Genomic DNA, 24,669 nt, shown 5'->3' on the forward strand with positions numbered 1-24,669 from the left:
GCCTGGGAAACCCCTACTGCTGTCTATCCTGGCATTTCATGTTGTCCCACAGCCATCTCTGCGGAGACCTAAGTTTCCATAGATGTTTGAAAACCACTGATCTAGTCTTATTCCCTCATTTCTTCAGAAGGGAGAATTGAGGTTTAAAGAGGAAAATATGACTTACTCGAGGTCATCTAGGTAGTTAGGGCAGAACCAGAACTAGCACAATAGCCTCCTGACTCCAGTCTAGGTCTCTTTCCTCTACATCATTCTGTCTTAGTGAAGACTCTGGTTCTGCTACCAAAGTTTGCAATGACCTCATCCTTCCCAGGTCATGGGCTCACAGGGGATTGTGTCACTTTGGCTTAGTTTATGCCATGCCATAGTCGGCACACTGTGTAAAACAGACAAGTCAAGATTTTGACAAACACTTGCCATTGATGTGAGGCACTTTTTAGAATATAGTTCATCTCATTTTTCTAGTGGTTCATCAGTCATTGTACTAAAGAGTCTGAAGAGTGGGATGGACTTTCCTAAACCAAGTGCACACTGTCAGAATTTGAAGCCCTTTGTAGAACAGACTAAATCTTCTTTTTTCGCAATGGACAGTTCTTTGGCAGTGAACAGTTTAACCTACATTCCCTTGATAAATTTTTCTGTTGATCAGTAGCACACACGTCATTAGAAGTGGAAATGGTTGATTTGAGTAGAAGATCTCCAACACTATTTATTTAGACATGGGGAATGTGTAGGCAGCCCGTCCCGTGTGGCCTGATATCCAGCATCCACGGATGTGTTCTCATTTAACATCTGAGGCAGTAGAATTAGTTAGGGGTGATGGCTCTTCATCTAATTAAATGCCAATTTTCATTAAAATTTAAGCTACTTGACTCATTTTTTGAGTATGAGTATAAAATTAACTTTATAATTTTATAAGATTATATGTAATTTTCTAATTGTTTTTCCTAATTTTCTTAATTTTATTTTTCTTTTCTTTGGGGAGTGGAGTACACTGATAGAACAGGAGAGTTTGATACTATTTCCTATACTTCATTTACCTTTTCCAGAATTACATGACTTGAAGCTAGAAAAATCAAGATGGGGGAAAAACTCTTAGAATCTTCCTTTAGGCTAATGGGTAGTGGAAAGGCTGGTGGGATACTGTAGTCCTTGAGTAGAGACTCTGGGATTGATGATTGGACTTAAGTTTGATTCTAGCATATATTGGCTGTGGGACCTTCAGCAACGTCCTCTATTTGCCTTAGGTTCCTCGTTCATTAGGAGAGGATAATACTAGTACCTACTCCATAGGACTGCATGAGGTTTAGAAGAAGCAACACTTATAAAGCCCTGATCCAAGATCCAGCACATGATATGGGCTTGACAAGTACTCGCCATTATTATTAGGTAGGTATAATAATATTAGAATTATTATTAAATATATAATCTCAACTTTGTTATAAGATCTCAAAAAATACCAGAAGTTTCTTCAAGGAGTAGATTTCTTTGGGATATAAAAGCAAGAATAATTTTTTTTTTGATCTTTGCACTGTTCTATCTTTTTTTTTTTTTTTTTTGGAGACGAGGTCTCACTGTTGCTCAGGCTGGAGAGCAGTGGAGCGATCTCAGCTCACTGCAACCTCTGCCTCCTGGGCTCAAGGGATCCTCCTGCCTCAATCTTATGAGTAGCAAGGATTACAGATGTGTGCCACCAAGCCCACCTAATATTTGTATTTTTTAGTAGAGAGGAGGTTTCACTATATTGGCCAGGCTGGTCTCAAACTTCTGACCTCAAGTGACCTGCCTGGCTCGGCCTCCCAAAGTGTTGAGATTACAGGCATGAGCCACTGTGCCTGGCCCATGGCACCTTCTTAAAATGTGCTCTCAAACAGTAGGGTGTAGATGAGGTGAAAAAGATGCTGCATACATTACTGGGTCCACTGGTTTCTTGGGACCCAGCTGACAACAAGTGTTTTTTTTTTCATTTTGCCCCAGGAGGAGAGAGAAGTGACTGTCGTTTTATTCATTCAATAGCTATTTTTGGAACTATTACACTACATATGTTGGCCACCGTGAGGGATGCAAAAGTGAGTTAGACACAGAGTCTGCACTGAAGAATTTCTTGAGAAGGGAATTACGCTTTCCCCATATTTTTTTTTCTTTTTTGAGACAGAGTCTCACTCTGTCACCAGGCTGGAGTGCAGTGGAGTGATCTTAGCTCATTGCAACCTCCACCTTCCAAGTTCAAGTGATTCTCGTGCTTCAGCCTCCCACATAGCCAGGATTACAGGCATGAGCCATCATGCCCAGCTAATTTTTGTTTTAGTTGAGACAGGGTTTCACCATGTTGGCCAGGCTGGCCTCAAACTCCTGACCTCAAGTGATCCACCTGCCTTGGCCTCCCAAAGTGCTGGGATTACAGTTCTGAGTCATGGCATCTGGCCTACAATGCTCTGTGTTTATTATATTGGTTTTTTCCATTTGTCCACTAAAACAATTTGTCTTTTCACCCAGGTACTCATTACTGACCTTCTCTGTCCCACTCTGTCTTTGGGAGGCTGACGCCTATGAACTGCATCACCCAGGCCCCTTGGCCCTTGGGCTGCTAGTTAGGTACAGCCAGTGCCTCCATCTGGCTGTGGTTGTGTCTTCACACAATAGCATATGATTGGTGCTCCTCTCACCCCCCGGCTTTTATCTCACTCCAAGTGTAGGGGTGACAACAGTGGACCAATGTGGCTAGTCCCTAAGTGCTTTAATGTCCCTTCATGAACTCTGGTCACCTCTCTGTAAATAATCCCTTCATTAAAATGTCTTCAAAATTCAAGATGAGTGTGGCTTCTTTTTCCGCTGGAACCCTAGCTGATATAAGGAGCCAACGTTATTTTTATAACTGGAAAAATGTTATTAAAACAACACAAAGGGCCACCTCCACCTTCCACCTCCCACCTCCCACCTCCCAAAAGGAAGTACTCTTCAGGGAATGGAGAGGCCCCTCAGCTTCCAGATTTGAGGGTGATTATTTTTGTTTCAGTTTTGAGCCCTTCTCATGAAATGAGGCTTCAGGCTACAGCACCTATTTCTTAGAAAAACACACTTTCTCCTGGAGAGGAATTCTAGAAAGCAGTCGCGGGCTATTGACGAACTATAGTGCTGCAAAGAGATCTGGCCAAAAAGCATTCAAGAGAAAAATCTCTGTGGGGAGAAGGTAACCTAGAAAGCAGCTCATCATCTGTAGTGCCAGCTGTGTGTCCAGCTGAATAGTCACAGACAGAGCTCTGCTTGAGTCTACATGTGCCTTGAGTGGAGACCTGCCTCTGTGGCCAATGGAAACTCACCAGGCGCTGAGGCATATGGGCTCAGCAGGCTCCCAGGGGATACGTGACGCTGTCTGCTCAGTCCAGGGGTGGGGATGGTGGGATGGGGGTAGTTGGGAGACAGGGGAAACTTGACATGTCACTATGCACTGCTCCACTGTTAAATCTCCACTGGCAGGCTGACTTTTCCCCAGGAGGAAGTGTGAAGAGGAATCTCACAGTTGCATGGCAATGAAGAACTGCCTGGTGGGCCTCCATCTCCACCAAGAGGCTTTATGGCTCCAGAGTTCTGGAGGGCTGTGTGACAGGGAAGAGCAGGGAATAAGCTGCTCTGCTCAGTTGGTGACATAATCACCTTTGCAGAAATTTTCCAGCGACAAGTGTGTTGGAGACAGTGAGCTTGGAGGAAACACCACAGTGTAAATGTAAGACAAGGGGCAGAGGTTTGAGAAACCAGCTGTGGACCACAGTACTTAAAAAAGAAGTGAGGCTCACTGAAAGAAGGATGTTGGACAAAGTCAGTTAAAAACTCTCATCTCAACACTTTGGTCAATGACAGGCTTTATTTTCTTTATACTGCAAAGTGAATTCTTATGATGGTAAACTTTGTTTTCACCACTGACCTCTAAGCTCTATAAGCAAGGGGACTGTGTTTAGTCTGTTCATTGTTGCACACTCAGAGTGTTGTGCACTACCTGGTACATCATGAACGCTTAGTATTTTTGTTGACTGGCAAAGGAATGGATGCCTAAATATTAGTAAATTCCTGTACTGTTCGGCTAGGAACTCCACTATTATGGCAGGAACTGTGGTGATCTTACTTACTGCTGCATCTATGGTGACTAGAAAAATGCCTGGGACATAGTAGGAACTTCAACAGTGCTTGTTGAATGACAGGTGAATGAATGAGTAAATGAAATCTTAACTACATGCTCCCTAAGGGCAGAAATCATGTATAATACATCTTCGCTGTGCCCACATTACCTAGTTGAAGGTTTTTTGAATAACAATAAACAAATAATACCTATTCTCATGTTTCCCTTTTGCTTTTACTCAGAACTTTTGCTTTCATAGTTCTTTCTCATCAGGAGTTTAGTTCAGCTCAACAACTAGCCAGTTACTGTGCACTGACAGTTAATAAGGTGCAATTTCTTTTTGATTTTAAGTTGTCCATATAGACAGATATGCAAATAAATGTCATGTTGTCTAATGTGTTCAATGAAAATAGTGTTTGCAGGTCACTAAAGTATTTCAGACGATGTAAGGGGCTGGTTCTGTATGGGTGAGAGGTGGGGACCAGTGAGGGCTTTGTGCAGGCACTGCCTGCACAAAGTTTTGAAAGATGACTAAGGGTTTACTGGGCAGAGAAGGAGGTTTGCAGGAAAGAAAGAACATGTCTAAAGACTGAGTTAATGCTTAAATTTTCAATGGATCCTTTCCTGCAGTGATTTCGGTTGGAAGAGTTTTAGATGGATTCCTCAGAGGTATTGTGTCCAAATGGCCAAAGACTCAGTTCTGTCAGTATCAGAGCTACTCAGGCGACAGACTGAAGATTTTGTTTAACTGTGGGCCCTACACTTAGGAGAAAGAGTCAGTATACCATATGAAGGCCATGAAAGGAACAGGAGATATTTTATAGCCTGGAACAAAACGACCTAAGGCTGGAGAAAGAGGAAGGTGATGGCAATTTTCAAACATTAGAAGACCTGCTACTCAGACTTTGTCGGTGCTCTTGGAGGACAGAGCTAAAATCAGTGGAAAGTTACAAGGAAGCTTTTGCATGTGACAGGACCTGGCACAATGTGGGACATATAATAGATAACCCAGTAAATATTAGAGAAAGTTTTCTCAAATATGGTTCCTCTAACTTCTGATGTTAATCCTGATTCCAAAATCTGGAGCAAAAGAATTGGCAGATTGTCCTGAGATTGAGAGAGAAGGAAAGACCCTGAGCCTACTTATTGGCCAGACTATAAATCATCTCAACAGTTGTATTTATTTTTGGTTAGTTCTGAAATTTTTCCATACCGTGTGAAACAGTTGGAGAAGATTAGGAGTTTCTATAGTGTGTTTGCTGTGCCCATGGTGTGTTTATTTTACATGTGACTCAGCCCACCTGATTTTAAAATGAAGGACACAAGCCAGAAAGTTTAGAAATTCCTATTCAACGATGGAAAAGGCTGTCCTACAGGGAGGTGCATCCCTTGTGTGTAGAGCTGTTCACACCAAGGGTAGTGACTCCCACTAAGGGACCTGTCGGGGTAGAGCAGAAGATGGGAGATGGGGCTAAATGACTGCCTTGCCATCATGAACAGAATACTTTCTTAGGGTTTAGGTAATTCAGAGACAAATCCATGCATTTGTTTGTTAATTGAGAGACATTTTATCATCCAGGACTTGCTGGTGGTTACTGCACGGGCCCTCGAGTAACATTGCATGGGTTCAAATCCCTGGTCAGCCTCTACTTATTATGGGACCTTGGACAACTTTCTTAACCTCCTTATATCTCAGTTTTCTCAACTATGAATTAGAGACAATAATGCCACCTAAAGATACACTGTGAGAATTAAGTCGATTAATGTATATAAAGTCATAAGAACATGGCTTGACATACAAGAATCACTTAATATGTACTATTATTACACAAAATGTAAGCTCCACAGAGATGGGGATTTTTGACTGTTTGTTTATGGTTATATCCTGTTTGTTTAGCTGTTACTAAATTGTTGATGAATAAATACATTAATTAATTGAGTACCCATTGTATATATGGGTTTGCCCTATGCCAGGTGCTAGGAATACAGGAATGAGCAAAAAATATTCCTGCTTACATGAGACTTTCAGTCTGGTGGGAGGGATAGATATTAAAAAGTTGACCATACATTCTCATCCTAGATGCACATCAGCACCATTTAGTAGCTCTTTAAAAATATGTATTCTTGGGCCTTTACCCTGCAAAGAGTCAGATTTGACTGGTCTTAGAAGGAGCTCTGGCACGGATTCCCAGTGATTCTAATGTGCAGTTTGGTTTGAGAATTCCTGGTCTAAATATTCTGAAGATTCCATGAAACATTTTCCCCATGAAACATCCAGTGATGGTCAAATTAAATTTGGGAAATATTTTATTACATATATTAGATGTGAAAGACTCTAAGAAACTCTATAATAAAGAAATCTGTTTAAACTTAAAATATTATATAAATTGATATTTGCAGCTGTAAATATTACTTTGAAGAAAAGGTGGAGGGCATAATAGCACTTATGATAGGCCTGATCTATAGTAAATACTTAGGAAATGCTTCTCTGAAGACATATATGCAGCCAAAGAACATGAAAAAAAGCTCATCATCACTGGTCATTAGAGAAATGAAGTCAAAACCACAATGAGATACCATCTTGTGATTAAATGAGATACCAGAATGGTGATTAAAAAGTCAGGAAACAACGATGTTGGCGTGGATGTGTAGAAACAGGAATGCTTTTACACTATTGGCAGGAGTGTAAATTAGTTCCACCATTGTGGAAGACAGTGTGGCGATTCCTCAAGGATCTAGAACCAGAAATACTATTTGATGCAGCAATCCCATTACTGGTATTGTCATCCAAAGGACTATAAGTCATTCTACTATAAAGACACATGCACATATGTTTATTTTAGCACTATTTACAAAAGCGAAGACTTGGAACCAACCTAAATGCCCATCAGTGATAGACTGGATAAAGCAAATGTGTCACATATACACCATGGAATACTATGTAGCTGTAAAAAAGAATGTGTTCATGTCCTTTGCAGGGACATGGATGAAGCTGGAAGCCATCATTCTCAGCAAACTAGCACAGGAACAGAAAACCAAACACTGCATGTTCTCACTCATAAGCAGGAGCTGAACAATGATAACACATGGACACAGGGAGGGGATCATCACACACTGGGGTCTGTCAGTGGTTGGGAACAAGGGGAGGGAGAGCATTAGGACTAATACCTAATGCATGTGGGGCTTCAAACCTAGATGACGGGTTGATAGGTGTAGCAAACCGCCATGACACACACATACCTATATAACAAATCTGCACATTCTACACATGTACCCCAGAACTTAAAATAAAATTTAAAAAAATGTAAAAAAAAAAAAAAGAAAGTGCTTCTCTGAAGAAATGTCTTTTAAAAGACACCTGAACGATCAGTGGGCAAGTGAGTGGGAGAGACAATGTACCCAGCACAGTGATCATTGTGTGCAAAGGTCCTGCGGTGAGGGAACTGATTCAAGGGCAAAAAGAAGGCCAATGCTTGTGGAATGCGGCAGGTGTGGAAAATAAATGAAAAAGACACAGTTTCTACCTTCAAGGAACTCACATCTCAGGGAAAAACTCACATATTCCAAAACTTCTTATTTCTCCATGGGTCTATAATTTTCCAAATATTACAAGAAGAAGAAGAGGATGAAGAAATCAGTTTCAGGAGTAATCCTTCACCCACTGACATAAAACCTCAGTTTTATGTTTGTCTCTAGCTAACTTACATAATTTTTTGAAACACCAGATGCACTTCCACAAGTGTTGGCTTAAGCTAACATCAGTCTGAGGTCATGTTTACTGAGCATACAGTCTAAAGAAGAAGTGACTTGGAACTTGAATCAAGAGGACAAAGCAATACACATGCCTACCTATCCCTTTTCTCTCTAAATCCTTTCAAAGGTAAACGGTTATTTAAAAATGCATCCATTAGCTAGAAAACAAGAAAGGGAGCACCCTCTTCCCTCTCCCTCATCTTCTCTTGGCAACCACTGATCTGTTCCCTATTTCTATAATTTTATCCTTTTAAGAGTGATACATAAATAGAATTATACAGTATGTAGACTTCAGAAAGTTAGAGACAAATGCATCATTCTTAAAGACAACACGCAAAAAAAATCTCATGAGATGCAAGACAATGTGCTGATAAAAAGCTATTACTAAGAGAGTTTAGTAAAGCAGACAATTAAAGATTTTTTAAAATTAGCAATACTCTTCTACTGTCCTGCAACTAAATGTCTTGAAAAGTAAGTTCATTCATCATAGCCACAGAAACTGTAAATATAGCTAGCATGAAACTCAATAGGAGATACATACTATCTATATAAATAAAAATAATTAGGCTGTTCTGAATACACATAATTTAACTTGATTAGTAAGACAGCTCATGGATGAGATTCTCCCCAAATTAATTTAGGAATATGATACAACCTAATAAATAAGATTTTAAAAAGTGAACCTGATAGGCCAATTCTAAAATTCATTTGGAAGAGACAATGTGTATGAATAATGAAGACATTTTGAAAAAGATTGTAATGGGGAGAAATTTGCCTTACCCAGATATTAAAATATACTGTAAAATTATGGTATAAATGATAGTAACACCGGTATAGACAGATCAACGGGACAGTGTGTGAATCTACAAATACTTCCTTCTGCTTCTAGTTAACAATACTAGAAATATATTCTCTAGATAAAAGAGAGTCACATAAGGATTGCAACATTGTGTAACAGAAAAAATTAAAACAACCAATATCCATCAATAGGAGAATGATTACACCTCTTTCAGTGGCATAGGAATACTATATAAATGGAAGAAGATTAAAACACGTTTACATAGATGCATAGTTTATATTGCCGAACTGTAAAAATATCACTGAGTCAAAAAAAAATCCAGTTGTAGGGCTAGAAAAACAATATAACATTTATATTAGAGCACACAAACAACACTATAAATCTTAGTACATAGCCATGTGCACATAATTATCAAAAAAGAATTTGTAAGAATATATATCAAACTCACTATAGACTTTGAGGTATGAATACGACTGGAAGAAGGATAGAGTTTGACCTTTTTTGTATATACTTCTACACAATACTGTTTGAGGTTTAAAATTGTGTTAAATAATGAAAATGCAGAAAAGCCATTATTGACAATATAGATGATTGGAGAAAGGTTTTAAGGTGGTCTACAATGTGGCTGGAGAATAAATTGGCTGGATCCTGACAACCCAGCAACTGGTGAATGGAAGCAGGATGCCTAAGGATGTAGGACCTTAGCAGCTTAGAAGAAGTCACTCTTGGGCAGCGTTGCCTTTCATTTTTCATCCTCTCACCCCCACCTGACTTGTTATGTTCCCCCCTCATACAATTAGTCACTAATCTCACTTTCATGTTTTCACTGCAACACAAAAAATGTTAATCCACTAAGTTTCATGTCCTCTGGACATAACATTTCCTGCTCTTCCTCATTGCTCTCATTTGCAAACCTTTGGCCTCCTCCCCACCTCTGTCTCCCCAAACAGTCTAAAGAAAGTTATAAATATTTTTGCTTCATGGAATTGTATCACTTCAATCTAGTAATAAGGGTAACTACCTCATACCTATGATCAGATTAGTCCTTCACTTAATTAATCATAGAAATACTTATATTCTTGAATGGAATGCATTTTTCTTGATCGATAAATATTCACCCAACTACAAGGTGTCTGAGAAAAAAGAATAGAAAGGGTAAAAAGAATATAAATCGCAGAGCAATGGACACCCATGCTCTGTGAGGTCGGGGTTTTCTCAAGTCTTGTAGGAAAGGTGGCTCAGATCATCAGGTTGTGATCAAGTTCACACTATTATTATTATAAATGATCAACCCTGAGGGTTTTAATGTCTCAATGGTAGACTCTCCTTCCTAGAAGCTGAAATACCCTTATATACCTCCCTGGAATTTTTTGGCTACTTCTCCTGAGAAAGAAAGTGAAGGTGGTGATTGGCAGAGCTATGGGCCTGGTCTCTGCAGAAGCAGATACACTACCAGATCCTGAAAGATCCTGGCAGTTTCTGCAAGGAGAGATATTTTTTAATTTTAAAAAATGTCATCAAATGAAGAGCAGTTAAACAATTTGCTATTGCAATCTTTCTAGGGAGGAACTAGGTTGGTGGTTTCTAATCTGTTAGGGAAGGAGGTAGGAGAAGAAGTGGGCAAGGGTACCACCCAGAACCCAGGTACTGCACACAGCCAATGCAGCAATTACTGCACCATGTTGTAATTAGCAAACCCCAAGCTGTGGCCACTTTGAGGCCCAATTAAGAAAACAAACAAACAAACTAGAAAATGTTTCATCTTGTGGATGGAAAGGAGATACTGTACTGCACCTCTTTCAGGATGCCTTCCTAACAATCCCCCAACCCTGCAAGGAACAGTAAAATCACTTTTGCAAATGTTTTCTGCTTTAGCAGAGAAATGACATAATCTGCAAATGAGAGGTTCAGGCAGGTGACCCAAGGCAGTGAGAAAAAAATGTGGAACAAAATTCTGGCAATTGTCCAAAGCATCAAAGCATCTGAAATAACTCTCGGTTTCCCTCTGTAAGCCATAAAAACGGGTGAGATGAGACTAAAAGATGCAAGCCTCCTTTGAATCCAAGGAGAAAATACCTAGAAACAGGCAGTAACTCTTCTAGCCCTGTTTTACTGCATTCAGGGGGAAATTCAGAAAAAAATCATGTGGGTCTCACTGAAACTGTTTCCTAGGTTTTACATGGAAACTGATGCCTTGAATGTCCCAGTTGTGATGGCAGTCGGCCTGGAGCACGGTCCCCATGGTGTGAAGAAAATGTAAAAAGAGACGCTCTTACAAAGATCGCTATATAACAACAAACTCTTATCAAACAATATGTAGATGAGCTGAGTATAAAGAAAGGAGAAAGAGAAGAATTCAGATTTTCTTTCAAATACACTCTAGCTTAAACATAAAGGAGGAAAACATTGAGTTGTCAAAATAGGCTTGAGGTTTTGCTTAACCCAGAAATTCTGGAGAATAGTATGAGATGTTTTTGCCAAATCCTAAATACTGCGGGGGTAAGCTTTCCCTCTAACCAATTAGATAATTGCCATTTCATTCTGTAGCTTTCGCAATTGTTTCTTCTCTTTTTTTTTCTTTTTCTTTTGAATGCAAACAAAATAATTAGCCCGTCTCCGGGTAATTTTGCTAATATTTTCATAATTAAATACTTACTTCAACCCCTGAATTAAACGCTGCCCTGCTGTCCCCGTGGATACAGTAGGCTGCCAGCTGTTTTAAATAACGCTTGAGAGCGGTCAGGTTGAGGACTCAATTTATGACCTTATAAATTAACACAAGGAAACCTACTCCATAATGCAACAGACAATTCTATTTATAATGCTTAATTAATCCTCTCCAGCCTCTGACAGAACCCACTTGTGACCTTTTATTTCAACCTCACCCGAATGCAAGTCTCCTGAGATGAAAAGTGTTAATATGTGAATGTGGATAGAATTTGCCGGCATTATGGGCAAGTATTAAATTGCTCACATTCTGGACATATTGGTTCCTGGTAGCTCACTCATCAAAAGTAAGAAGGAAATGTCAAGGTGGACAGCAATGAAGAAACTCTTCATTTTAATCTTGAGCTGGAGAGAGGTAGAGAGAAATAAAATGCCCACGTCTAACATCGCCTACAAACACTTGCTCTGAATTTCCGTCTTGGCAGATGAGGCAACCAAGAGAAGGTATCAGAGTTGTTTCAAAGGATGGCTGTGGGGGGCCATCCTGGGTGGTTTCATTTATCTGCCCTCCTTAGTACCCTAAGGCTGCTTTCTCTTAGACTGATCCAGAAAATCCAGGGATAACCAATTCAATGCTGTCTTATCTAACATATTACAAACAGAGTGGTGTTATCTGGAAAATTCTGAGTACCCAAGAAAGCTACAGGGTGTAGGCCAAATATAGTTTGCAGAGATATATGAAGTTCCCCCGAGGGACAGGCCTGAGAAGGATCAAGGAAGGCATGTGCACTACTTGGACACGTTTGTGGGCAGAGAGAGCCATAGTGACCTGCATGCAAAGGAAAGTCCACACTGTAGCCTGGAACCTTGGAATATGTGTGGAGAGTTTTATCAGCTTTTAGGGCTGTTCAGAGTCATTCCGTATGTCCTTGCAAAGCTGGAAAATAGCTTTCCTTTTTTGTTCCTCGTATTCAAGAGTCAGCATAACGTGATGATTCTGGCTCTGTTGTAAGCACTTAGGCAAATTCCTTAATTTCTCATTGGCTCTGTTTCTCCGCCTGCAAAGTTGGAATTATAACAGTACCTATCTCACGAGGTCATTGTGAGGATTAAATAGGGTTAAAACTTTCAGAGGCTTTAGATGGTGCCTGGTGCAGAGTAGGTGCTATTTTAGCATTCACTGTTGTAAGCACAATAGCTCTGCCATACTTTGTCCTCTGGGTTTCCCTTTCTTTTCTCAGTGCTGCCATCTTAGCTGGGTCAGGCTGTCATGACCTCCCTCTTGAACAGGTTCATAATTTATTTCTTTATTCCAAATCTATATTTCTCTCAATAAGTCAAACAGTATTACCACTTCAGTCTTTCAAAAGTCTACCTCTGATCCCATCCCTACCTTATTCAATCGCTCTGCAGAATTCATCACATAAAGTCTAAACTCTGGAGCCTCAATTTCAAGCTTCATTCCATCCTTACCTGTTAATCCTAGTTTCATTCTCTAATCTTAACATCTTACTGCACCTTGTCATGAATCTACACTCATTTGAAGTCATGCTATTTTTTATTCCCTCTACACGTTCCCTTCGTTTGCTCTACCTGTCCAGGTATGTTCTTGTTTTTACACCTTTCCATTTGTTTTACAGTGTTCACTATCTTTTCCTTTTGTAATTTACTTTTCCCACAGTATCTTCCAGTCCAAAGCCTACTTATCCTTCAAAACCAGGCCTGAATGTCACCTCCATCCCAGGGGACCCTTACCATCATTTTACCTTCCCTTTGTTCTTTCCTGACCTCCGATGTACTTTATCTGGATTTTTGAAAAACCTCAACTCTGTTACTGGCTTTAGGTATTGGTTTTTATTACCCCTGTTTAGCATGTTCCATATCACAGCCCCTCAGATCCTTGGATCAAGTCTGATTCTTCAGTGCCTCCTACTCAGACCTGTCCCCAGCCATGCTATGGATAGAGCAGGTCCTCTGCAAACATGAATGAAACAGGAATTGAGGGACTTGAAATGACAGCCTGGTCTTGCGGGTCTTCCTTTTTGTGACATTCTCAGTCACTTGGCTGCTCCTTTACATGAGTGCCTATGGAAATATTTCAACGCCAAAAGCCAATGGGATAAAAACATTCTTATCAGCAGGAAAAACAAACACACAAAATGCACAATTGATTCTCAAACAGCAGATGATTTTAAAGGAGTGATGAAAAAATGTCTTGGATCCAGTACCTTTATACCTGGTTACTACAGCTGCATTGACGCTAAGAGGCTCTTGGAAGCTGACAGTGAGTGATGTGCTGCTGGTCACCATGAGACAGACGTTGGTTGGCATCTCAGGGGCTCCTGGGACAGAAGGAAAAACACAAGGATCTTAACATAGCAAATCCTTTTCAAACAACGTTCCTCCCTCTTCAGAGGATACCCTGAAATACACACTATGGACACATCTGTTTGTAGAGCCTAATAGCTTTTGCTTTTGAACATTTTCATTAGATGTCTCAATGGCTTTTATTTGTTGTCATTGTGGTCTTATGTGAGCATTAGAACATTTTCTGAAAAGGTAAATAATACCAGTTAAGCCTTCCTAAAGTATCCTGCAAACACAATAGGAGATTGGGCAGGATCAGTGAGAAGGGCAGGAAGTGATAGCAGGCTCCTGACATTGTCAGTGGAGACCCTTTAAAGTACCTCGTTTCACTGGAGGCTTTTTGCAGCCCTGCTAGGTAGAAAGGGCAGGTAATAGCACACTCTCTTTCCGTATGAGGAAACTGCAGCCCCAAGTGGCCAAATTTCTTGTTCAAGCCAGATGAAAGCCCCTGGCTTCAGATGCCTACTTCTGGACTCTTTCCAGTATAGACAGAATTCTAACTCACCTTGCTCTCAGGCTGTCTCCTATTACAAATGAGAAGTATTTTCTGAGAAAAAATTTGTGAGTGGATGTCATACCCACTAACCTCAGGTTTTAAAGGACTCCTGATAGCTTCAGGTATTGCTTAATTATCACCCAGAAGGTGTTTTCTAATTTAGAAAATTACAAAATTATAAAAATTGACATCAAGTCTGAAAACACGTCTGTTTCTAGTATTAATCTGTCCTAAATGAGGCACAACAGCAAATGCATTTATTAAAGCAAGTGCTGAATCTCTTTGAACAAATCTGTACATCAGCTTTGCTGGAGAGTGTTGATGTTGAAAGCAAACGTTCATTAATGTTATTTGCTCCGAGGGAAAGGATTAGGCCTAGATTTGCTTACTGTACAGTAGTACTTAAGAAAACATCCTCATTGCCTTTGGTCTTTGTCTACATCACAGCTAAGGTTCCTGCAGCAGAGGCAGAGAATTTTCAAACTAATGAACTTTCCCTCATATTTAAAATTTCAAGCCGAATTGTTTTTGTTGTTTAGATAAGACCTTCTTCTCAAATGAGAGTTTAATATTTCACAAGTGTTTGAATTTTGTATTTTGTTTTTATATCAGGAGCTACACTCAGCATTACTTTCCAGTGCTAATGAGTATTATCCAAAAAGAAGGCTGTTCTTAAACTAACAAAAAGAATTGGTAAAGAGAATGGAAATGCAGACAAAAGCATAATTCATGGGTTGATTGACTGTCCTTCTCAGTTGCCTGCGTTAACTGAAGTTCACTTTATAGCTCTATATAAAAAAGGCAGTGGAGAGTTGAAAACAACTTAAACTCGAGCTTGAAGCAGAAACTGGACAAATAGGCAAACAAATATTTTTCCACCTCCCTATCCCAAAATATAGCCACCTAGGGCATCAGACCATCCAGGTCATTAGGCATTAGGGCATAGCGGGTGGAAAGTGCTAGATGAGTGTGACATGGTGGAGAGAGGCCAGAGGCATGAAGCCTCATGGCTGTGGTCAGAGCACCCATCAGGAGCCAGAAACTCAAGCAAGACAAAAGACCCTTTGACAGCGTCTCAGAGCCCTTGCTCCACACAGGCTGACAACGGCCATCCATGACCCTGTAGAGCTGAAAAAAAAAAAAAAAAAACTAGTAAAAGAAGGTCTGGCTGTCTCAAACTGAAGCTCAGTCTAGTGAAATGTAGACGTTTTCTGCTTATACTCACTGGCATGCTCAAAGCCTGTTTTCATGCGTCTGTAGAGCCGATACCTCCACTCCCAAGCTTTCAGCTGTTTCTCTTTCTCTGTGTTGTCCAGAGTGAATCCTTCGTTCTCCACCTGGGCAGACAGTTCACTCACCCTCTCCTGGGCTTCCTGGACCAGTGTGTTGAGGTGCATTGCTCGGCTTTCCAGGCTGACAACTAAAGGGAAAGAAATGGGATTACTTCTTTTTCTTTCTGGGGAAATGCTGCTTGGTTGGAAGGATATATCCCAGAGTCTACTATAATTAAAAAAAAATGCCTGGGAAAAGTGGGATCTGTGTTTATTATCAATTGTCTTATCGAAGGTCTAATTAGTGACACATTCAGATTAAGTGGCAAATTCATTAAATTAATATATTCCCATTGCTCTCTGTTCTCCTGTAACGCACGCCTCAATTAGCTGCTTAACTCAGCTAATTAGAATTCCACCATCAAGTACTCAAGAGGACCACTTCTAATCCAGAGCGTACACATTTGTTTCCATGACCTTTAGAGGGACAAACATGCAGGGGCAAAACTCTGTAGGGCCAGGAATACCCTAGGAAAAGTTGTCCATGAGGCAAGTTGTATACTGGTGAAGTTTTGTGTTATTTTTTGTAGAACCCGATTCAAATTTTCTGTCTTTAGCACATCCTTCCCAGCTTATAGACATTTTTGTATGTGTATCCTGGAGGCACAATTTTATCATTGTTAATCCATTTATTTATTGCTTACAAAGAGTTCCACTACTGCTGCCACAGTTGAGCTAGTGAGTTCTGATGGCTGGCTGAGTCCAGTGTGATCAGAAATTGATCTTTGATTGCGGTATGATGGCAGGAATGGTCTCCAGAGATACCGATGCTCAAGAGGATACATTATATGAGCTCCTCTTGCTGAGACAGGTTGTAGAGCTTGCTAGTTCTATTTTACCCAATATGTGATAGTCTTCATTTGATTTACTTCAAATTGTTTAGCCATCCTACTCTTGTATTCGTGTCAATGAATGGGTAGGAACGTTTCCCTTTCTCGTGCTGAGCAGTGAGGCTGCCTCTCATGGCTGTTATGCATATCAGGTTCTGCCATGAGCCATCTCCTCATGGCTGTTATGCATATGAGGTTCTGCCATGATGGTCACTTGGTCACTTCAGAGCCCCTCTTGGTTAAGTGATAAAAGACAGCCTCAGCATGGGAATATGATAGGGGAATCACACTACAGTCAAGTAAACCAGAATAAAGTCCTGCAGATCTGTTGCTGAAATGTATTTGACACTCCCTGTGACCAAAACAATATTTCTCCCTGGTGGGTGGGAAAGAAATCCAACTATTTCATTCTTCTAATTAAGGGGCAACATATTGTGAAGATAACTCAAGTGAAAATTTTTAGGTGTATTTTGAAATGGAAATTAGGTGGTTATATATTCATATTCTCTGTGTTCATAGGCATGTTTGCATTAATTACAGGAAATGAATACTAATTTATTATTGCCTCTGCACCATCAGTCTAAATTTATTTACAGATGAGGTCAATGAAAAATTAGCTGAGTCTTTTCTTTTTCTTTCTTTCTTCTTTCTTTTTAAAGTTGCTGTTTAGAACACTCAGGACTGTGTTTTGCTGCAGATTTGTCATGGTTAATGAATGTTGCTGTAGCAGTCAATCATGTACTCTAAATACTGTCACACTTTTTTTTAAAAGCCTCAGTCATGAGCCATGACAGAAAAATAAACAAATAAATATAAAGCTAAAAAACTCTTTCACTGAGCAGCTACACTATGCAGAATCCCCGGGGAAGGCTAAAGGAGGCCAGAATAAATGATAATGTAAGTGCTGTGGACGTAGGGAAGCAATGATGGGGTATGAACGCAGAGGTTCTGGAGAAAAAAAATACATATACACACACGCGGGCGCACACGCCAGTGGAAAAATTGGCAATATTAGTAGCCTCAAGGTGCAATTTCCTGGAGCAGTGAGATTGACAAGTCAGTACTAAATGCTGTTAATTTAACTAACTTCAGATTAATGGTAGAGTCTGCTATGACTGAAGCCCTCAAACACAGTCTCATTATAGCCTTGCTGGGAAGGTCCTAAATATAGGCATTGACAGTTTAAAACAAATTCGTATACATTTGTGTATTTTTAGACATAGGTTAGGCGTCAGAGTTTGTGTCACAGTTTTCAGGTTGATTAATTGACCCAGTAACTGCACTCTCTACCCACTCCCCCCTCCTTCTTCCACTCCACATTATCGAGAAAATGGGGGAATTGTCCTTGTTAAGTTATTCAGTGAGCTTTTTATTGTATGCCTGATGTTTGAATTGCATGCATGCGTCAACACTTGGGTGATAGACACATGATTTATAAAAATAAATTTTTCTAATACTATGAAATCCCCCCTATTAATTTTTATATCCACAACAGTTATTACTGGTGTGAATTCCAGGTGGCATTTCAGATGGACAGCTTCTCTTGAGCTCTGCTTGGCTCCTTCTGACAATTTTTCTGCTTTCCCTAGAACCACACATTTTGTTTCTGCATTTTCGCTTTCCTTCTAAGCTTTAGATGCAATTTAAGTTATTATGGTAAAGGGATTCCACCTCTTCATGATAATGCATTTTGCCTCTTCAGAGACTAAAAACAGAATTTTACAGTTGGGTGAGCTCTCCAAGATTATTTAGATTCCAGTGCACCTCAAACTGGGATACCTAAACTCTAACGTAATACGGTGGTGATGGAGGGTGAAGTGGGGGGGTAGAGTGATCATCTCTGAAGACACAATATAAATGAATGTGTCTCCTTGGAGCACCACATTTTACATGCAGATTTTGATTAAGCATATTATTTAGAAATTAAATAGGTCTATTATGGAGAAGAATGGAAAGTGTTTTCAAAAACTGAAGATTTTGAAAAAAGGGAAACTTTGTAAAACTCTATCCCTTTTCTCCAGGTTAAGACCACAGGTGCCCTTGAGACTATCATTTGCATCTGTTGTTAGAAGTAATCGCATGGATAAGTCAGAGAGCCAGTGGTTTCCAACCATTTCACCAAACAAACCTTTGTTTATTTTTTTCCAGTGGATTTTTAATAGCTTAATAAAACACCCTCTTTTGAAAGATTTTTTTGGTCTACCAAACCAGCTGACTTATAAAGTGATCATGTTTCTCCCTATTATTAATGACCTATATAACCGTCAATAGAAGCATCTGTTCAGAATGAGATAATCAACCTAATGAAGTGGGTTAATATATTTTAAGCAGAAGAAAGTAAATATGATAATTATAGTAGACTGTGTAGTTTATCTTGAGTAATGGTGTGATAGTTAGGCTTTTCGAAAGCTTGAAAATTGTTCTGGAAATCACATTTCTATTTTTGCCACCCTGGAATGGGGACATTTTCAACCTCCTCATTTTAAAGATGAGGAAATTGAGACCCCGGGGAGATGGGATGACTTATTCATGATCTTCATCTAAACCTTAAAGAACTCAGTGAATTTTCTCTAAACCCAATGGAATACAAATCAACCTATTATTTATATATTACAGTTTCCTGATTGCTATCTATTTGGCATGAGATGGGTGAACTCAGTTTGGCTGGCTGGATTTAGAAAATAGGAAGGCTATGTCTGTTTTATCATTCCTGCCCATCCACTTCTCTTTTTCTTGGATTCATTCCCCTTTCACTTCCACCCACAAGATACTTTTCCCTGGAGTCCATGCTCCTGATCTCTTTGCAAGGCTTGCCCTTTTCTCTCATTGCAGTTGGTCTCTTCTCTAGCCAAGCAGCTATCCCTCTGAGCAGCCATGCCAGCACAATGGAGGGTCTGTGACTGTGTGGTAAGCAGTCCAGCAGGGGCAAGACCACTCAGTGGCTCTTGAAACAGGCTCTGTGCTATTGTGGTGTTTAATTATTAACAGCATTTCTACCACCCGGTGCTTCTGAGTGAATATTTGTTATAAGACCTACCCAGCTAATTAACTATGGGATGGTGTGGGGGGAGTGGCAGGAACTTTGTGTTCAAAGAATACAATTATAGTTACTGTTTAAATCCTGAGATAAATAATGATCAGGGAAGGGACTTTCTTCACCATTAGAATCTAACCTATGGATTGGTACTTGTAGTTTGTTAATTCTGCCATTGCCCGCAATTGCTAAATTTGGGCCTGGTTGATATCATTGCTTAAAGCTTGAAAATACAATGAATGTAAAATGTAAACTAATTTTAATTTTTAATTAAGGATTTTAGAGAACAATTCATCTGGTTTGCTTGAAAAAGAAAAAAAAGAGACACATTTGTCCATTACTCATGATGTGCCGTTTTTCAATGTAGTGACAGCTTTCCCATTATTATTGGCATTTTCCTCTTTTAACAATGAGAAATGAGGCACTAAGATAATCATTTAATCTCAAGAGTTAGAAGGATACCTTAAAACCAACCTTAGATGCCTCTCCTTTAGTACCCTTGGTCCTATATAATTTCCTACCTGAGGGGAACTCACTATTTACTAAGATGACCTTGCCCATTTTCATACAACTGAATTTTAAAGTTCCCTTATCCTGAAATGAAATCTCTTTCCTCTGATAGTCCTGTGTCACTTACTGACAGGGAAATGTTCTGAGAAGTGCATTGTTAGGCAATTTCATGGTTATGCAAACATCACAGAGTGTACTTCCACAAGCCTAGCAGGTATAGCTACTACACAGCCAGGCTATGTGGTATAGCCTATTGGTCCCAGGCTACACACCTGTACAGCATGTTGCTGTACTGACTACTGTAGGCAGTTATAACACAATAGTATTTGTATATCTAAATCTATTACAACATAGAAAAGGTCCACTAAAAATACTAAAACTGTGGCGTCAAGGATAAAACGTGGTAGGACTCCATAGGGCATTTACCCTGAATGGAGCTTACAGGACTGGAAGTTGCTCTGGGTGAGTCAGTGCATGAGTGGTGAGTGAAGATGTAGGACATTACTGACACTACCGTGGACTTCATCAACACTATGCAATTAAGCTACATTCAATTTATAAAACATTCTTTCTTCAATAATAGCTTACTGTAACTCTTTTACTTCATAAACTTTTACATTTTTAAAACTTTTTGGGTTTCTTGTAATACAGCTTAAAACACAAACTGTACCGCTGTACAAAAATATTTTCTTTATGTCCTTATTCTATAAGCTTTTGAAAAATTAAAAAAAATTAAACTGTTTTTGTTAAAAATTAAAACACAAACACATACATAAGCCTATATCTATGCCTTGGGTCAACATTATCAATATCACTGTCTTCCACCTCCACATTGTATCTCACTGGAAGTTCTTAAGGGGCAGTAACACACATGGAGATGTCATCTTTTATAACAATGCCTTCTACTAGAGTCCCTCCTGAAGGACCTGAGGATGGTTTGTAGTTAACCATTGTTTTAATAAGTAGAAGGTGTGCACTCTAAAATAATGGTAAGTCTAATAAATATATAAAACAGTATCATAGTAGTTTAGTGTCATTATCAAGTAGTGTGTCCTGTACATAATTGTATATGCCATACTTTTATATGACTGGAAACACAGCAGGTTTGTTTAAACCAGCATCAGAACAAACATGAATGATGCATTACACTGTGATGTTATGACAGCTACAACATCACTAGGCAAAAGGAATTTTTTGGCTTCCTTATAATTTTATGGGACCACCTTCATATACATAGCCTACCATTGAGACCATTGACTGAAATGTTGTGCAGATGTTCTTGTATTTCTAAACTGCAAGCAATGTGGTAAAAGGGCTTTGGGGTCCTAGAGATCAAGTGCTGCCCTTACATATGCGTGACCCTAAGCAGTTACTCTGCTGTACTGAGCCCAATTTCTCATCAGTAAAACATCCATAACAATGGCATTTGTCTTATAACTTGTAACAAATTAATGATAATCTTTACATGGAAGACTCTCTTAGTGTAGGGTTGCATTACTATTATTACATCCATTGATCTTACATTTTTAGAGGCACACAAAATAAATCAAAATACTTGTTTTATAACATAACTCTATGTTCTTCCATCAAAAACCCGTCTTGCCTCAAATAAAATTTTTCCATCCTAGCTATTGTTCAGATATATATACTAGTAAGTGATATCAATTTGAACCCTATCTGTTATTTCAAGGCAGAAAACAAGGCCACTTAGATTTAAACCTTGCATTGTAGTGAATATACTCTGGGAGGTTAATATAATGTATTTTTGCTGACTATAAGTGATAATCTTCCAAGAACTTCACCACTGATTTGTTTTAAGGTAGGAATGATAAAGCAATGTAGGAGTGTTCTAAAAATTAAATATTTTTAATTCAAAAACGCTTATACCAGAGAAACACAAAAGCTAAGCTCTAATTTACCTGTCTTAAGATTCAGGACACAAGACTCATTTTGACTTCACTTAGGTGTCAACCTGTTATTACATTTTCAGATTTTCCCAAGGACATTAAGGTGTGGTTCCAAAAAGGTTTTAGAGCTCTGGAGATTAATGTTTCATTTAAATTACTGTGAAACTTTCTTCTCCTAAACTTATTACACCCAGACATGGGGCTCTAGACTGTTCTCTGCAACTTTCCAGCAGAAAGTTGACTCACAAAGTCCTTATATAACTTAGATTGTAACTGGTGATTTCTTAAGAAGCCAGAACAAATGACACAGAGAGGAACTTTCAGAACTCATCAAACTCATATGGGAAAATAGAGGACACCCTCTCTAAAAGCACAACATGCAAGACACCTGATTAGATTATTTAGGAAATTCAAAGTCTCTCAAAGGAGACTGCCGCATAAAAACATAGGGGGTTTAAGTAATGAAAAAAAATAACTATGTCTTCTGCCAATATTTTCAGTGCTGTCCATAGACATATAGTGTGAGCCACATCATTTAAAATTTCCTAGTAATGACAATAAAAAAGCAAAAAAAAGTGAAATTAATTTTAATAATGTATTTTACTTAACTTGATATATCAAAAATGCTACCATTTCAATGTGTAATCTATAAAATTTATAATTTTACATTTTATGTTATTTTTGGTACTAAGACTTTGAAATCAATGTAATTTTACATTTAGAACACTTAATTTGCACTAGACATATTACTTTTCTAAAATTTTATTTTAAGTTGATAGTAACTTTGTATTTATGGATTACAAAGTAATGTTGTGATTTGTAAATACAATGTGGAATAATTAAGTTAACTAGACATATTCATCACCTCAAATATATATGCTTTTTTGTGGTTAGAACATTTGAAATTTATTCTTTTACCAACTTTGAAATGTACAATGCACTGTTATTAACTATATTCATGATACAGCACAATAAATTTAATAAAACCAATTATTTCTCCTGTCTAACTGAGATTTTGTATGCTTTGACTATAATCTTCCCATTGTCTCCAACTCCCTGACTCTGTAGCCACCATTCCACTCTCTGCTTCTTTGAGTTTTATTATTTGAGAGGCCATGAGACCCTAAATACATGAGAACATGAGATATTTGTCTTTCTGTGCATGGCTTGTTTCACTTAGCATAGTGTTCTCCAATTCCATCCATTTTTATCACAAATGACAGCATTTTCTTTCTTTTTTAAGACCGAATAGTATTCCATTATGAACATTAAAAAAATTCATTCATCTGTTAATTGACACTTAGGTTGATTTCATAACTTAGCTATAGTGAACAGTGCCGCAGTAAACATGGGAGTGCAGACGTCTCTTTGACAGTGATTTCAAGTCTTTTGGGTAAATTCACAGAAGTAGGATTACTAGATCACATGTTAATTCTATTTTTAGTTTTTTGAGGAACTTCAGTTTTTGTAATGGCTGTGCTAATTTACATCCCCACTAATAGTGCACAAGTGTTCCATTTTCTCCATCCTCACCAACACTTATCTTTCCTCTTTTTGATTATAGCCAGTCTGACCAGTGTTAGATGATATCTCATTGTGATATTAATTTGCATTTTCCTGAATATTAGAGATATTGAGCATTTAAAAAATATACATTTGTTGGTCATTTATATATCTTCTTTTAAAAAATCCTATTTAAGTTCCTTGCCTCTTTCTAAATTGGTTTATTTGTTTTCTTCCTGTTGAATTGAGTTCTTTACATTTTTTGAATATTGACCGCTTACTGGATGTATGGGCTGCAAATATTTTCTCCCAATACATAGGTTGTCTCTTAAAACTGTTGTCTCTTTGGCTGTGAAAAACCTTCTTTGTTTTAATCCCATTTGCCTATTTTTGCTTTTGCTATCTGTGCCTTTGGGGTCACATGCAAAGAACTAATGCCATGTAGTTTCTCCCCTGTGTTTTCTTCTAGTAGTTTTACAGTTTCTGGTTTTGTGTTTATGTCTTTACTCCATTTTGAGTTTGTTTTTGCATATGGTATGAGATAAGGGTCCAATTTCATTCTTCTGCAGGTGGATATCCAGTTTTCCCAACACCATTTATTAAAGAGACTATTGTTTTTCCATTGTATGTTTTTGGTAGCTTTGTTGAAAATCTATTTACCATCCATTCATGGTTTCATTTCTGGGCTCTCAATTCTGTTCCATTGGTCAATGGAATAGACAGATCTCAAATGTTTGATAGTCATATGTGGCTAGCGGATTCTGTGTTAGACAGTATAGTTTTAGAACATAGAAGTCTACAAATTTTAAAAAGTGCTATATAACAAATGGGTAAAATATTTAAATTCTTTACCAGAAACTCTTGGGTCATTTTATTTTGTTTTTGAGAATTATGTTGGCTAACAATTTTTGGAAATCATTTACAACTGGCCAGGTAATGTGATAAATTTTTAATGGTATTATTCCACTTAATTCTCAATAATCCTGTATGGATAATATGGTAGCCAGCCTCCATGAGGGCCTGCAGTGACCTATGTCTGCTTGTATTCATACCTTTGTACAGTTCTCTCCCACACTGTACCAGCGTTGTTCTGTGAGATCAGCAGAATTCTGCAGAAATTACACTATGTCACTTCTGGGATTAGGTTATAAACATCACTGTTGCTTCTACCTTGGTTGATCTCTCTTTCTCTGATCATTTTCTCTGGGGGAAGCCTACTACCACGTCATAGAGTAGCCATATGAAGAGACTCATATAGCAAGAAATGCAGGGCTCTTGCCAGTAGCCACTATGAGTAAGCTTGGAAGTGGATCCTCTAGCCCAATCAGTCCTGAAACTGAGAGCAATCTCATGGAGTC

The 24,669-nt window shown here is 38.7% G+C and overlaps 1 protein-coding gene across 3 annotated transcripts in view; it reads right to left on the minus strand.

Moving 5' to 3' along the window:
* The window catches only part of ANKFN1 (ankyrin repeat and fibronectin type III domain containing 1), a 451,946-nt gene that overhangs the window by 135,890 nt on the left and 291,387 nt on the right, over positions 1-24,669 (minus strand). For all 3 annotated transcript variants that reach the window (XM_035301147.3, XM_035301146.3, XM_035301145.3), the window contains exons 6-7: positions 15,422-15,616; positions 13,562-13,675 (exon numbers count right to left, since the gene is read on the minus strand). In XM_035301147.3, coding sequence (XP_035157038.3) covers positions 13,562-13,675; positions 15,422-15,616 — 309 coding nt within the window. The remainder of the gene's footprint in view (positions 1-13,561; positions 13,676-15,421; positions 15,617-24,669) is intronic.

Source organism: Callithrix jacchus, chromosome 5 (genome assembly GCF_049354715.1).
Source record: "Callithrix jacchus isolate 240 chromosome 5, calJac240_pri, whole genome shotgun sequence".
Classification (NCBI taxonomy): domain Eukaryota; kingdom Metazoa; phylum Chordata; class Mammalia; order Primates; family Cebidae; genus Callithrix; species Callithrix jacchus.